Source organism: Camarhynchus parvulus, chromosome 10 (genome assembly GCF_901933205.1).
Source record: "Camarhynchus parvulus chromosome 10, STF_HiC, whole genome shotgun sequence".
Taxonomy (NCBI): Eukaryota; Metazoa; Chordata; class Aves; order Passeriformes; family Thraupidae; genus Camarhynchus; species Camarhynchus parvulus.
The window spans coordinates 17,473,955-17,489,867 of NC_044580.1; the positions used below are offsets into that span (position 1 = coordinate 17,473,955).

The window sequence follows — 15,913 nt, forward strand, 5'->3', positions numbered from 1 at the left end:
GGCTTTGCTCTCTGGTGGCTGTTTGTTTCCAATTGGCATTTCTCCTGAAACAGGATGAATCCTATGGACTATTGTCTCCAAAACTTGGTTTTTCTGAATGCATTGAGAGCCATCCCAGGGGGTGGGAGCCACCATGGCAGATATTAAACACTAGATGGTGCTTCCAGGGCACAGTTCTTAGGTGCTGCTGCTCAGATCTGGGGTGCAAAGGGAGAGACCTCAGCACAAACTTTTCTGATGTTTTCAAAGTTAGTGAGCCTTGGCTGCCCTAAGTAGTGTCAATTCTTGTCTGTATCTCTTCAGCATTTTATTCATAAAAGAAATAAATATAAAATATTTTCAGTGCTCTGAGACCAGAGTGTGGTGAGCAACTAGGTGAAACCCCATGCCTGGAGGAGCCCTGGCTTGGGCTATTCCTTGATTGTAGAGTTGGTGTGGGTGAACAGGGCTGTGCTCATGCTCCAGAAGCAGATGTGGAGGAGGGAGAAATGGGAATGAAGTGTTCCTACAGGTAATGTATTATTTTTATGTAGGAACAGCAGTGAACTGTTTTCTCCCTGGGAAAAGCAGAGAGCAGAGGAGGCCTGTGACTTGAAGGCAGATGTCATGGGACAGCCATTTGTCACTGTAGCTGCAGTGCAGTGTACTTCATCACTGGCCTTTGCATGGTTTGCAGAGGAATCTCAAGACTGGGACCAGCTCAGTCCTCAATACCATGTGCACTCCAGAAATATGGTGTTGAGAGAAACAGAAACCTCCTCAGCTTTCCTGGCTGTTGCCTTCTAAAGGAGGCATCCAAGCCATGTCTTAGTTCTCTAGACTACTTGACTTCTCCCTACTTTGCTTCCCCTGCAGACACCTGGCCCTCTCTGGGTGGAATAATTCAGTTTAGACTCTGGTCAGCTTTTCCACATCATGACCTGACTGAGGCACCTTAATCTGATGCTGCAGTCCCTTCACTCAGGTGTCATCTCACACCCTTTTGCATGCTGTGGCAGCAGCTTTGAAGGCAGTTTGTCTGCCACTGCTGTTGTGTCCCTTCTGGAGGCCCCCATTCTCACACTGAAAGGCAGTAAAAATGGAGAAATTATAGACAAGAGGCAATTTAAAGGACTAGAGATCTCCAGAGTTTCAGTCATGAAGAACCACAGGCAGCTGACGGTCTCTGATTTCCCCCCATGCACAGAACCACTGAGAGAAGCTGCCCAGGCTCTCAGCTCCCTGGAGAGTGGCCTTGGTCAGTGTCTGGGGGCACACAGACACACTGACTGAAAAAGAAACACCCCAGTTAGAGCCCCCAGAGCACAGTTTGTGACAGTTCTGGGATGTGCGGCCTCCCTCTGCTCCCTCCCCCTGCCCAGGGGTGTTTTGGGGAGAAGTCTGAGGCATTGTCCTTGCACAGCCCCATGCTGACACTTGGAGAGAGCCCCACACCAGGAGCCAAGGGCAGGCTGGGCCCTCCTCCCAGGGGAGCATGAATGATGGTAAAAGCATTTTCTGTCAATTTTCAGGTCTCAGTTTTCCAGTTCTCCCTTTCCTTGGGTGTCTCACTCTGTCTGCAGCTCTGTATTCTTTCACCTTTCCCAAATCCAGCAAAGCCCAGCTCTGCCCCTCTCCATCACTAGAGGGAGCGTTTTGCACGGTAATTCCCATTCCAGCCACTGCTGCTTGTCCATCACTTATGTCACATGGACACCTCATATTTTTCCAATCTAAAAAAGGGGAGGAAGGCCAACAGACTGCTTTGTGAGACCCCGTTAATCCTGCTCGATGAAAAGGGGCATAAACCTTTTTTATTAACCTGGAGCACATAAAACATTTAACACACTTGACACTGAAGTCTCTGCTGGTAAAACATTATTTCCATGGGGTATAATTCATTAATATGGCTGTACTTCTGACAGGAGATAATTCAGCTGACATTCTGCTTTATCTCTGTTTTTCATGGTGGGGGGACTTGCTGGATAAACCTGGTTGGAAACTCTACAGACAGCACTGTTTTTCAGTGGAAAATTGGATTTTCAGCCAAATGAAAATGATCGTTTGAGCCTCAACATTATTAAGGGCAGATGGAAGAGCATAAACTTTACAAAGCTGAATGGGAACTGCATTTTTCTTTTATATTTCAGTTAAATTCAAAGGAGATTTTATGTTTAACTTGGTATATCCAGCTGAGTCCTATCTGTGTGGTGTTAACTGTATGGTCTCAATCAGTTTCACTTGGTTTTAAAATTCCTGTCTCTGCTGGGAGGGGAAAGAAAAAATGAGATATGTAACTTGTATAAATCTCAGAAAGTGAATACAAATCCTGTCCCTTTTAATAGAGATGTCATAAAAAAGCAGTCAAACCTTTTCCTTGTGTGAAGTGGTTCATGTTTTGCACCTTGATTTTGTGCATGCACTGCAGGTGTAAGCCCACTCTGTGCAGACACACACATTTATTACATATATTTGTAGTCCATACGTGGCATCCTGTGTTGGTAAACCAGACTTGTTTAATGTCCCACTTGGAAAGGTTTCCTCACTAAGAAGTAAGATGTCCTCTTGCATGGGCTGTTTCCAAGTGCATCTGTCAGCAAGTGGAGCAATAATCTCCCTGGAGTGAGTGGTGCTGCTCCGTGCAGAACTTGCTGGGGACAGGGAGGAAATGTTTGCATGCTGGGCAGCACGGACAGGATGTTCTGATGAATAAGATGTACTTTCTTCGTGTTTCTGTTATTTAATAGCCATGCTTAAAAAGCTCCTTCTGTGTGTTTGGTGCTCCCTAACTCCAGGCTATTCCTCTCCTAGGCTTTGGTGTCCCTGAAGCTGCTGGGAAATCAGTTAGTTACGTTGCCTTCGCAGGATAAGTGGAATTGCAAACAACTTAAGTCGCTGGATCTTTCAAAAAACCAGCTTGGGAAGTAAGTGTTGCTTTCAGGTTTTGGCTAAGAAAACAAAAGCTGAAGAAATAATAGCAAACCCAATGCCTCGTGTAACACAAAGGGTGTCAGGAGAGAATTAATCACCTGCATAGAAGGCATTGATACCCACATACCATGTCCCCAAGTACATTGTGTGTCTGTGACAGTGATGAATTATCTTTTGCTGAATTCTTTGGGCATTTAGCACACTGTATCATTTATTAAGTTGATAGATTATTGATAATGGTAGTTTAATTTCTGAGCATGGAGGAATGCTCAGCCCACTGTGTGGTTCATCACTACAAATACAAGTTTGTGGGGAGCATATCTTAACCATAAACCATCTGGCTGGACTGCAGTTATTAGTTAGTGTGGGAGTATTGTTATGGAAAAAATGAAAAGTCTTTGTTTTTTAAATGGAAGTATAACCAGCTGCCAGTTCATAGAGGTTTCCAGCCTAAAGGATTCTGTGATTCTAAGGCTGATGTTAATAAGATAATCCAATAAATGAGTGATGTTCTTCTGTTTAGAAATTCCAATAGAGATGTTTAACATAGAGAGTTAAAGGTCCTTTATCATCTCCAAAATTGCACTGAATTGTGTCATGCTGATGTATCCTCATTTGGGTGCTTGTCCAACACAGTTTTTGGAGTCCTTAGGAGTTTCTGTGTCAGTTGCAAAAGACAAATTACCACTTTTTGAATGTCCCAGTGCGTTTTCAGAGTCATGCTGGTGGGTCATCTTCTCCAAACCTCCCTGGGGAGGGCGGGCAGCGGCAGCAGGTCGGTTCTCCAGCACTTCTGGTGAAACTCCTTCAATCTGCTGTTTGACAGCCACTTAACCCTGACACCCATAAAGCCAGGGGTCAAGTGCTCCTGCCCTGGGAGCTGGGAGAGCTGCCTTGAGGAGCTCTGTTGATTTGCCAGGAGAAAACCACTGGGCTGGACAAGTGTTGGTGGAGTCTGATTGCACGGCAGGTTTCACTCCCATCTCTCCAGAGCAGGTGGGATCCTGTGAGAGCTGTGAGCATGGTCAGGCTCTTCCCCATGTAGCTCAGCACCTTTCCAAGATGTTTTCCCCACGAGTCCCTGTTTTGTTTGGCCCACAGGAGCGATGAGGGGTTTAAAACGAAGAGGATCCCCTTTTTCACCACCAAGAACAGGGTGCGTGGTGGCCCCGAGGCAGGTAAGGCACACAGCGGGTGCTGGCAATGCCAGGAGAGCTGGGAAGCAACAGGAATCTGCAGTTTGGCTGGAGGGAAAGCAGAGGAAATTCCTCTGCAATTGAAAGTGCAACTGCATTTCATTAAGAGGAAATATGTTCAGATAAAATGTTTCTAAAGAAATGATGCAGCTGGTTGGTACCACCAATATAGAAAGATGGTGCGAAACCTGCTTCTTTTGCTCTTTCGTGAAGGTTATGCCTTTTAGCCAGAGCATTAAGTGGCATGTTGAAGGGAAATTAACCCATAATTATCCCTGTGACTCTTAGGATTGTTTCTGTTGCTGACTTATAAATGGCACATTTTCCCCTGCCTGTGATTTGCACCCTCAGTTTGGGGCAGAGCTGATGAAATGCACGTGAAATCCCAGAGAGAACAAAGGGATATCTGAAGATATTGCGCTGCTTCCTGCTCTCTGTGGGATTCATCTGCATTTCTTTTGTTTGTTGTTTTATTTTAAAGCACTTGGGGAGTTTTCTCATTCTGGCTGCCTGCAGAATGCCTGGCTCTAAGCATTCCTTGCCAGTCACAGAGTGGGACAGAGCCAGCATCACATCCCAGCAGCCCTGGACTGCTCGTGGGAGGAAGAGGCCCTCCTGCAGCAAATCCTTCCCTCAGTTCCCCTGAAAACCCTGCCTGAGGTGAAATTGGTAAATGAACCATGTGCAGCCATAGCTGTAGGTTAGGGCTGGTGATCCTCACCTCCAGCTGCTGCTCTGGGAGGCAGAGGCTCTGCCTGGACCTCCAAGCCAGGCTGGTCCTGCCTCGTTTTCCTGTCCATGGCAGTGGAGGCTGCTGTGCTGGCTGAGGTGTGTGTGCCCCCCAAGGGGAGAAGAGGTTGGTCTGTGCTGTTTCACAGGCAGGAAATGGAAATGGAAATGCTGTGACATTGTTGGCCTATGGAACAACTGGAAAAGGAGTGTGAACCTTGTGGAGTCTGACATACCCTCAGAGCTTTGCTGTGAAGTGCTGCAGCAGCATTTCCCAAAGGAGAGAGAAGGGCAGGAGCAGCAGGCAAAGGCAGCTACAGCCAGCTCTAAAAGGGAATTGCTGTGCTAATGGAAATCTCTACGTTCTGCAAACCCAGCATCACCCCCTCCACAAAGGGGCAGAGGATGGGCTCTGCAGCAGTGACATTTGAACAGCCACTTTGCACCCTGGTGCACCCTGGAGCTGCCTCAGGTGGCAGGGGGCACAGAGCAGCCCACCTGGCTGGTGCCACGGGTGAGCAGCCACAGAGACAGAGCAGAGGCAGCTCATCCTTTTCTCTCTGTTCCTGTGCCAAGTGTAGCTTGGTGAGATGAGAGGATGTGGCCAAGAATTTAAACATCAAGAGAAAACAGAAGCTGGAGTACATCAGCTGCTCACAGAAGTCTCCTGGTGAGGTGGGGGTGGACAGGTTTTCATATGATTTACCAACAAAGCTGTTTACTTAAGTCTAGGTTATTTAAAGAGAATAATTTATGGCGCTCACTATACTTGATTGATAAGTCTCAGAATAACTTCTTGCACATGCATGTGTGGTGTTGGTAGCATTTATTCATCCAAAAATACATTTTCAAGATGGGATTTGTTTTAATTTTTCTACAGTTCTTTAAAAGAAAATTTGAGCTGAAGCCAGAGAAATCATAAATAACTCATGAATAAATAATTACAATTCATAAACACCTCGAGCTTGCTTCCAATATAGTACACTCCTTTCCACCTGGGACTCTTTGGTGAATTCAGAGCATTGCTGCTATTTTAGGAGTTTGCTCCTATGTGTCCAAGAGGGATTAAATCTGTCTGTGCCCAGGTACCTACTGAAGAGCAACAATGCAAAGTTCAGCGATGAGCCAGAAAGGAAGTGAATTGCATCCCTGAATAAGCCTGCTGTTCTCCTAAAATAATCTCAAAGATGATTTTTTCAATTTGAAAACTCAAAAGGCAGACTGTGACACTGCCCACACCAGACAGTCCTGTCACGTATCTGAAACACCCCTGCAGACAGTGGGGCTCTATCTTGCTTCTTTTCTGATCGCAGCTCAGGTTGGAAGTGCTGTTAATATTAGAACTGGGGAGTTTTCTCCTGAGAAAACCTCTTCCAGTTTTTTTCCTCTTTTTGACTAAGTCTAATTACAGTTCCTCACGTCTTCTCTGTAAAGGAAGATCTTGGTGGAACTGTCCCATCCCTCAGCAAGGGACAATCTTGCATCTCAGGGAGTTGCTTTGATTGATCATGGAGGCAGCAGATGGTGCTGGTTGTACTTTGCTAATCAGACTCCAAACCTGCCTGGTTTTCCTTCATTTCAGGATGCTCTTTGGTAGATAAATGTCAAACCTCAATACAGCAACTCAATCCACAGCAGCTTTTTGTGCCACTGTCCCAGGTGCCATTTCTGGAGTGAAATGGTGCTCTCTGGGACTTGAAGAGCTTCCCTTTCTTTGAACCCCTCCAGCAGCAGCAACTCAGCCATGCAGTTGATGCTCCTACTGCTTGAGTTGCTCCCAAAATACACAAGATGCTCCTCAGGCATGGAGGAAGTTCCCTGAGTGCTTCTCTAAAACAGAATAGAGGAGCAAACACCATCCTGTTTTAGAGACAGCATAGATCAGTCTCTCAGCCCCAGTTTGGGTTTTCTTCTCTGTTGTTACTGACTTTGATCCACCATCAGTTACTGTGGGATGCAACATGGGGGCCTGAACATGAATTCTGACTGGCTTTTCTCAGGTAATATGGAAAAAACACATTGAGAACCAGCTGTGCCCTGGGTGTGCCGTTTCAGTGCCATGTTAAGAACAAGTTGTACCCGTGGGATGCCCTCTCAGTGCCAGCTGTTAGGCTGCAATAGGGGCAGTTCACAAGATATTACATGTATTCAACAGCAGGAGACAAGGTGCCACTCATCCCCTGAGCTGTTCTGGCAGGCTTGGAGTTCCTCCCTCAGCACCCCATAAGTCCTGGGCACTGTCACCTTCCAGCACTGTGACTTTAGGACATTGAGATGTGAACGTTGATGTTTGATTGTCACTGAAGGCCATTTGCTTTTCTGCTCTTGCTGGGTGGTGGCCCCTGCCAATGGACATGACCTCATGTCCTGCCCGCAAAGTTCAGGTGAAGCTCTTGGTTCAGAGCCTTGATGCCTGTTTTGTTGTTTCTTTTTTTAAAGGTGCATTTTGTGTTCTGTCTCGTTCCAGGTCCTTTTTTGGAGTTTCCAGCATTTCTGAGTGATTCTCTGGAGGTTCTTTATCTGAACGACAATCAGCTGGACTCTGTCCCGCAATCCGTTTGCCTCCTGAAAGGTTTAACAGAGCTTTATTTAGGAAAGTAAGTCCATGTCCTGGAAAAGCTTTGCAGTGTTATTTCCATGTTGTTTTAGTGACCAGTCTTCTGTGGAGCCCCACCCCAGATGTCCAGGGCTTTTGAAGTCAGAAAGCTGGAAATTGTCAGCCCCTTGTTAGAGCTGTGCCCATGGTTTGCTTTAGATAAGGAGCAGGCTGGTCTTTTGAGTTAGGGAAGATGATCTAATGCTTTGAACACAGGCCTGGGAATCTAATGTGCCTCTGGTTCATTCTGGCTTTTTGCTGTCAGTTTCTGTAGGGCTACATTCAATAACTCATCATTTTTGCCTTTATTTCCTCAACTATCCAGCAAAGATGATTACATTTGTCTGCCTCAGAGGATAAATTGAGGTTATACATCACTTTTAGGATGGAAATTGCTATTAAAGTGCTGAGTAGTCTTATTAAAATGTTAATGGAAGATTTCTGCAAGGGTAGAATAGCGTAATCTGAGAGTCCATGAGAGCAGCTACTTACACACAAAGCCTGGTTGTTGGTAGATTTATTTGTTTTTGTACAGTAACCCTGGTATCCGAGAGCTTCCTCCAGAACTTGGACAGCTGGCTAATCTCTGGCAGCTGGATATCGAGGAACTAAATATCAGTAACGTTCCTGCAGAGATCAGAAAAGAGGGTAAGGCTGATGCTGTGTATTCTTTATTAAATTGACTGAACATGCAATAAAATCTCTTCCTTTTAATGGTCAAGAGCAGGAACAGACAGTGAATGCCTGAGCCCTCGTGGGGTTAAGAGGAATTGCACAGGGAAACTTCCTACTCATATTTACAAATTTGATAATCAGTGCTAAGCTCTGGCTGTAATGATCAATTTAAGACAGATCACAATTTAAAATGATGACTTATAAATGCAGTATTTCATTTGCAGCATGCATAAATTCTGTGGCTTGCTTCCTGGATGTGGATATTTTAGGATATTTAGATGGTCTCTTTAAAGACTGAAGTGTTTAGGATCAGCACTCACAGTCCCATTGAAGTGACTTTATTGTGAGCTGCTAGGTTTTTGGATCTATTACAATGCTGTTTTCTTTTTTGTTTTTTTTTTTTGCATTTTAATCAGAAAATCCTGTGGGAACAAAGTTATTAGGAATTATTCCTGCTCCAGCAATATACTGTTGAAACCTCAATCTCACTTTAACTGGAAGCATAAAAGCAGAGGGAAAAACTGAGTATTTTTCCAATACTGCATTAGTATTTTATGTTTCCTTTCAGCTTCTGAAGCACAGGAGCCCCAGCATTTGTTTCTCCTTACAGTGCTCCATTGTGGAGCCTCTGAGCAGTGACCTTTTCCTGGGGTCTCTGTCTCAGGTTTGTCCGCTGGAGGTTTCTTTGTTTATTCTCAGCCCTCAGCCAGGCTGCAGGGGAAGCAGGAGTTCCCAGGCACTGGGATGTGTGTGTGCAGAGTGGGGTTTGCGCTGTCCCTGGGTGCTGCTGGCTGCAGTGCCCACCCTGGTCTGTCCTGCTCCCAGGCCCCAAGACGGTGCTGGCGTATTTACGAGCGCAGCTGCGGCGGGCAGAGAAGTGCAAGCTGATGAAGATGATCGTCATCGGGCCCCCCCGGCAGGGCAAGTCCACGCTGGTGGAGATCCTGCAGACAGGGAAGGTGCCCCAGATGATGCACAGCGAGGCCACCATCCGCACAACCAAGTGGGAGCTGCCCAAGCCCGTGGGACACAAGGCAAAGGTGAAAAGCGGCCAGACATCTGCAGGACCAGTGGGATGTGGGAGCCCTGCAGGGTCCTGTGGGCTGAAATTTGAAATTGTCCTTTTGCAAGGAGTAGTTTCCATTGCCTCACAAGTGGGATGTGGTTTTAGACCCGTTGCAATTCTGTTTCATTTCCAGAACTAGAGGGCAGTTCTGTTTTCCTGACTGTATTCTAAAGAGTGTTGGCTAGGCTGAAATTCTGGCTCTCTCACCTCAGTGGACACTAATTTTGAGAGAGTGCTTTAAATCAGCTTCTCTGCAGCAGATTGGGCTTTCATTTGGGACATCAGTACCTAAAGCTGGACTTCCTTGATACCAGACCTGTCCTGGATGGGGTATGAGGGTGGAAGGTGGGATCCAGGGATATCTGAGGCATATCTTAAACACCCAAATCTCATGTGGCTCATGCACAGAGTGTGTCATACTGAACTCATTTGGAGAGTGCTGATTTAGCATTTGTAGGTGGCCCTGTCCACTGTCTGCAGAATAGCCCAGGGATTAGAGGATGCAGAATTCGTCCTGAGGTCTTGTCAGAGCTGCAAGGGTGCAAACACATCACTCCCCCTTCCCAGATGAGAGCCATGACCACCAAACTGTTTTGGAAAGGGGAAAGGAGCCTGCTGAGTTCAGCTGTTCCATAGCAAAGAGTGCCAGGCCAGAGACAAAAAGAAAAGAGCAACACAGGCTGACTCCTTGAAGGGTAGACTTTGGTGGGAGAAAGGATTTGTGCATTTTGTGTTGAAGAGCAATTGAATAAAAGTGTAGACAGCACCAGGGACCTGGAGTGGAATCAAGACAATGAACGGGCTTTTATCTCTATCTCTGAGTCTGTCTGTCCACACACACACTCACAGCTGAAGGTCTTTTGGATGAACAAAGCAGTCCTTGTGCTGGTTAGGGCTTGGTTTCAACAACTGGAAGTTCTTCCAGCTGTTTTTAGGAGACTTCACACGGATTGCACAGAATCAGAGCCCTGCTGAGATGCTGAGCTCCTGGCTGAACTCTGATAGGGTAACTTCCACGTGGGATCAGTCAGTACCTGGCCCCAGCCTCCTAAACAGAGCCCACTGGGTGTTATGTGATGCTCTGAGCATGGTGGCTTCCTCTGAGGGGGAGGGTTTGGTTTTGTCTTCAGTCTCAGGGTTTTTGACTCTCCAGGGCCAAGTGATTTAGGGACAGAGCCTCCCAGGTATGCAGGTACTTCCTGCTGCAGCTGGGAGTCTGAATGCCATTGAAGCAGAGAGCCAGGCTCCCTCTTAGTGCTGTCATGGGGCTGCACAGAGGAATGGATGCAGGGATACTGGGAAGAGAGCCAGAACTGGAGAAGCCTCCATTTAAGCGTTCCCCCAGAAATCAGTGAGTCTGATTCACAGCAACTGTGATTCTGGCCCATCTCTGGCGTGGCACAGACGTCAGAAGCCTGGGAGCAAAGTGTAGGAGGTGTTTATGGAAGGCCTGAGAAGCTTCCCATCTCCTGAGCATCTCCCTTCTGCTTGGCTCAGCTCGGTCTGAGCTCAGTGGAAGTGATTTCAGCAGGGGTTTCCTGTTCCCCACAGCAGATAAGCAGCTTCAATGGTCTTGTGGCACAGGCAAGGATGAAACAGTTTCTATTACAGATGCAGTGAAGTGCAGGGCTCAGAATGAGACCCTTGTTTGGACTGGAGAATCCACAGCATTAACTGGAGTTTTACCAGCATCAAGGGCACCTCTATCGTTTTAGCAGCAAGTAATTAGTCTTGATTTCCTGTGGGGAAGTGGTAGCCACGCTTAACAATTGCTTGTTGATTTATCTTTCCTGGAGGCACAATTAGGACATTGAACCCCTTCTTGTGTCATACATTATGCAGGCGTAGGTTTATACTTCAGCTATTATCTCCCAGTGATTTACTGCCACGGTTTGATTTGAACACTTCTCTTTGTCTAAGTAGGTTGATTCAGTGGAGTTCAATGTCTGGGATATCGGAGGCCCAGCAAGCATGTCTACAGTCAATCAGTGTTTCTTCACAGACAAAGCATTGTACATAGTGGTCTGGAACTTGGCACTGGGGGAAGAAGCTGTGGCAAACTTACAGTTCTGGTTGCTGAACATTGAGGTAAGAAGTCACTGGTGGGCTCTGGGATATCTATTTATCAAGCAGCAGCTCAGCACGCAGATATGTGATATTGCAGATTCTTTTTGCTCTGCTTTTAAAAGCTCCCCAAGCTATGAATTTTGCACAGCGTTTGGGATTCATTTTCCATTACGCTGTAGGCGTATCGCTATATTTAATGGTTTAAATTTATCATTTGCTTTGTTCTCCCTCACACACAGCAGAGAGCGAAACAAAAGCTGATTTATAAACCCTTGCTAAGTAAGGCTGAACATACTTATTTTGGAATTAGTGTTTGACCACACTGTGCTCCAAGGGGGGTTTCAAGCATTTTCTTTCTTCTGTGGGTTAGACACACATTAGTCTTGAGGTTATATTTTTAACACTTTAGATTCAGGTAAGCTGGAGAGTATTTCCAAACCAACTCTCATTTAGACTCAGAGCTGCAGTGAATTAATTGCATTTTTCCAACACAATGTTCATAATTATCTGTAACTCTTTATTATTTGATAATTGTTTTAACATTAAATGCACAAAAATGGGTGCCTCTTGAAAAAGAAACATCTTGTATTTATCTAAATATTAATGGTCAACAGCGGTTGAAAACCCAAACAAGGTAACAAAGCTGAAAGGAAAATTATTATATTTCAAAAATGTCTGATGTGTCCTTAATACATCCCAGCAAGCACACAGTAACATCAGGAAAAATGCAGAGAAATGTGATCATGATGGTTAAAAAAATGGGAAATGAAGAGGGCTGTATGTAGAAAGGAGAAAACCACAAGAGAGTCTTTGTTCATGACCCTTCACAATAGAATTGGGAGAGAAGAAGTGAAATTGTAGCTTTGAAGCACACAATGGGAAGTATCTTAAACACACTGGATGCCTAACCTGTGGAATTTACTGGAAATAAAGTGTGCTGGGGGTACCAGAAGTTGGAAAGACAAACTGGTGAATGCAAACTCCATCAAGTGCTGTTAATTCCAAGATACTCCCTTGTGCTGAGGAAGTCAGTGAGCTGCAGGCTGCTGGGTACTGGGAGAACACACCAGGGAGCATCTCTCCATCCTGCCCTGTGCCTGGGCTCTCCATGAGCCTCCAGCAGCAGCACACTGGGCCAGGGGGCCCTTTGGTGTGGCTTGGTGTAGCCACCACTCCTGGGCTTGTTTGGAGTCACTCAGGTTGGGAGATTCCAGTGGGCATCACAGGAGGGAAAGGGATTGTCTGCAAAGAAGGAAATCTTTCTGCCTCTGAGTATTTTTCTATGGTCAAAGTCATTTGGATGGGCAAATGATCCCTGCTTAAGCCTGTGCAATCCCATTGTATGTGGCAGCATTTTCCCTGAGATCTGGATACATTCCAGGGTCGTAATACACTCATGGAAGGGTTGGAAGAAACCACGAGATCACCTAATCCATTCCTTTGTTCTGATTCAGGATTAAGCAGATTGAGACTTTTCTAGAAGTTTATCTCATCTCTCCATGTACCTCCAGTGAAAAAGTTTGTGTGACTTTCCCAGGTATCCATTCCAGATTAGCCTTTTTCAGGATGTCAGATCTTCAGGCTGCAAGTTAAGTTAACTTTGTCTGGGCAGACATGGTTCCCTTCATTTCACTGACTCACAGCAACTCATTTTATGTTAAAGCCTGATGTAAAAACCCAAAGTGACAGTTTCCTGCTCTGCAGTAGCAGCAGATGATTAAGCCATGCTCTGCAGAACTTCTGTGATGCCCAGGTCACTTGTAGCTGTTGTCAAGCTGCCACGACAGGTTGCCTTTATTTTATAAATATATGTATGTATTCCATTTTATTAATATGTGTGACTCCCTCCTCTTAAATACTACACTTTTCACCTGTCCTCACTGATGTCATCTGGATGAGATCACTGCCTGTGTTTTCTTTTGCAGGCCAAGGCTCCAAACTCAGTGGTGTTGGTGGTGGGAACGCACCTTGATTTGATTGAGACGAAATTCCGTGTGGAGAGGATAGCAACCCTGAGGGCCTATGTCCTGGCTCTGTGTCGCTCTCCCTCTGGATCCAGAGCAACTGGCTTCCCAGATATCACCTTCAAGCACCTGCAGTGAGTCCTTGTGCCTTTGTGAAGTTCAGTCACTCACTCTTTATTTTATGACACTTTTAACAATTTTGAGATACTTGATCTCCTTGGCAACGGAACCAATTTAGAGGCTCGTCAGGATTGCATTTCATCTATTTTTGACTGAGATAATGTATTATAATGAGAGAGAAGGTCAGTGTTGCTCAGGGGGTTGATGATGAGTCTGAGAGCTGGAAGCTCCAAAGTCATGACCTTGACCAGCCTGTTTACTGCTCCCCCTTCACTCAGGTTTCTCACTGTTTAATGGTGACACATTAGTCACAAGGGGAGAAGGTGCAGATTGACTAATTAATGCTGTGAGAGCATGACTGTCACAGGGGGGTGCCAGGGCCCTTGCTGAGGGGAGGCTGTGGGTGGTTCCTGACGTGGGAACACGGCTCACATGGCTGGGCAAGGAGGGGTCAGTCCCCCGAGCCCCTGGCAGTCCAAACCTGTCCCATCCACCTCCAGGTGTCACAGCAGAGGGCTGGGGCTGCCTGGGAGGGGGGTGTCACTCAGGCCATGCAGTCTGACACTGCTCCAAGAGCATGCCCTTGGGAAGAGGAGGCTGCTCCAGCCGGGAACGGAGCGTGCCTGTGAGCCACAGGGTGCAGCAGGCTGGCACCAAACAACGTGAAAATATCTGCCTGGGGCAGGAGCAGGTGGCAGCTGGCAAATGAGGAAGGGCACTGTGATGTCCCCAGCACTTCCCATCTGCTGCCTGGCAAAGGCATCAGCTGACCTCCCACACACTGCTCTGCAGGCACTGTCAGGCACCCCAGGCACCGTCAGGCACCCCAACCACCGTCAGGCATCCCAGCCCGTGTCAGGCATCCCAGCCCGTGTCAGGCATCCCAGCCCGTGTCAGGCATCCCAGCCCGTGTCAGGCATCCCAGGCACTGTCAGGCATCCCAGGCACTGTCAGGCACCCCAGCCACTGTCAGGCACCCCAGCCACTGTCAGGCATCCCAGCCCGTGTCAGGCATCCCAGCCCGTGTCAGGCACCCGTGTCAGGCATCCCAGCCCGTGTCAGGCATCCCAGGCACTGTCAGGCATCCCAGGCACTGTCAGGCATCCCAGGCACTGTCAGGCATCCCAGCCAGCTCTTCCCCATTAGAAGAAGCACCAGGGACCCACTGTGAGGCTCAAAGACTCACCATGAGAAGGAGAAAACTTTGTTTGTGTCACCTCAAGCCTCTTTTGCCATCACCTCAGAGCATCACAACGTAATCTCCATCATTCTTTCTCAAGGGGACTTTCTTTGACCCTGACAGGCATCCTGAACATTTCTCTTCACCTTCCTTTCCCCTTGCATTTCTTCCCAGCCTGATTTCATGCCTCTTTTCCTCCTGTGCCTCTCCACACCCCATCATCCACCTGGAATAAGCATGGTATTAAGCTCTGGGGCTGGAGGAGTGTGAAATCCTTGTGTGGGTGACCCTGGGTGCTTCTGTCAGTGGTCAGGGTCATCCAGCATCCCGGTGAATTGCACACTTCCCAGTGCCAAGCAGGGCTGAGGTTTAAGATAAAGCATATTTTCAATAGAGAAGGATTTTCTGTCTGTCATGGGAACATGTGTAGGATCAGTTAGAAAGACCCTTTGTTGGGGAAAGTGGAACAGAACTGTTCTTATCCAGCCCACAAAAAGATTAAAACTAGTAGGAGTTGAAGAGAGCAGGTTTTTAGCTGTTGAAGAGATAATGAAGGCCAGCTTTTAGGATCTAAGCATCAATTCCCAGATTGCAGGATCCAGCTGATCAAGGGCCGGAATGAGGGTGGAAAAGGTGTCTGGTAGTCATCATCCTGCCTCTTTGATCTGGGCAGGGAGGACAGGACCTGTCTCCAGAGGCTGCTGGGGCACAGAGTTCTCCTCCTCCCCACAGCCCCTTCCAGGATGTGTGTGGCTCTGGAGGGACAGAGGGGGATGACTTTGGTCAGGCTGCCAGAGGTGTCCCCAGACATCCCAGTGCACAGGGGACAGCAGTGCAGGCAGTGAAGCAGGCAGAGCAGAGGTTGGGCTAATACAGATGTGGCCTGGTACATCTTTTCCAGGCGACTCTGTGTTTTCTCCAAAGTATTCTAAAAATACTCACTGACAGCCTTCCTCCCATTCAGCTGACACAGGAAATTTACAGTCAGTGATAAGAGAAAGTGAGCCTGGAAAGGAAGCCAGTGTGCTGATAAGGATTGATAACCTTCCCCCTTGCATGGCTTTTGCAGTGAGCTCTCGTGTAAGACTCTGGAAGGCCTCGAGGGACTGCGGCAGCTGATTTTTCACGTCACCTGCAACATGAAGGATGTTGGCAGCTCAATTTGCTCCCAGAAACTTGCAGGGAGATTGGTGAGAACTGGGCTGTCTTGGTGATCCTTACCAAAGCAGGGCTTTTGGAGGGCTTGGGAGGTGACCTTTAGGAGTTTTTAATGGAGTAAGGGGTTGGTACAGGAGCCATGTGAATATTTAAGATGGCAATCTGGCTCTGGGAAAAGACGGCACTGAAAAATCCATGTGAAAGGAGGGTGGCAGCCAGTTCATCCCTTGCTGGCTGATCCTGATCCTGCTG

The 15,913-nt window shown here is 47.1% G+C and overlaps 1 protein-coding gene across 1 annotated transcript in view; it reads left to right on the top strand.

Moving 5' to 3' along the window:
* LRRK1 (leucine rich repeat kinase 1) overlaps positions 1-15,913 on the top strand; it is a 74,020-nt gene that overhangs the window by 31,465 nt on the left and 26,642 nt on the right. The window contains exons 11-18 of the mRNA XM_030955631.1: positions 2,791-2,903; positions 4,012-4,088; positions 7,303-7,432; positions 7,967-8,079; positions 8,932-9,146; positions 11,096-11,260; positions 13,165-13,337; positions 15,573-15,693. Of these exons, the coding sequence (XP_030811491.1) occupies positions 2,791-2,903; positions 4,012-4,088; positions 7,303-7,432; positions 7,967-8,079; positions 8,932-9,146; positions 11,096-11,260; positions 13,165-13,337; positions 15,573-15,693 (1,107 nt within the window). The remainder of the gene's footprint in view (positions 1-2,790; positions 2,904-4,011; positions 4,089-7,302; positions 7,433-7,966; positions 8,080-8,931; positions 9,147-11,095; positions 11,261-13,164; positions 13,338-15,572; positions 15,694-15,913) is intronic.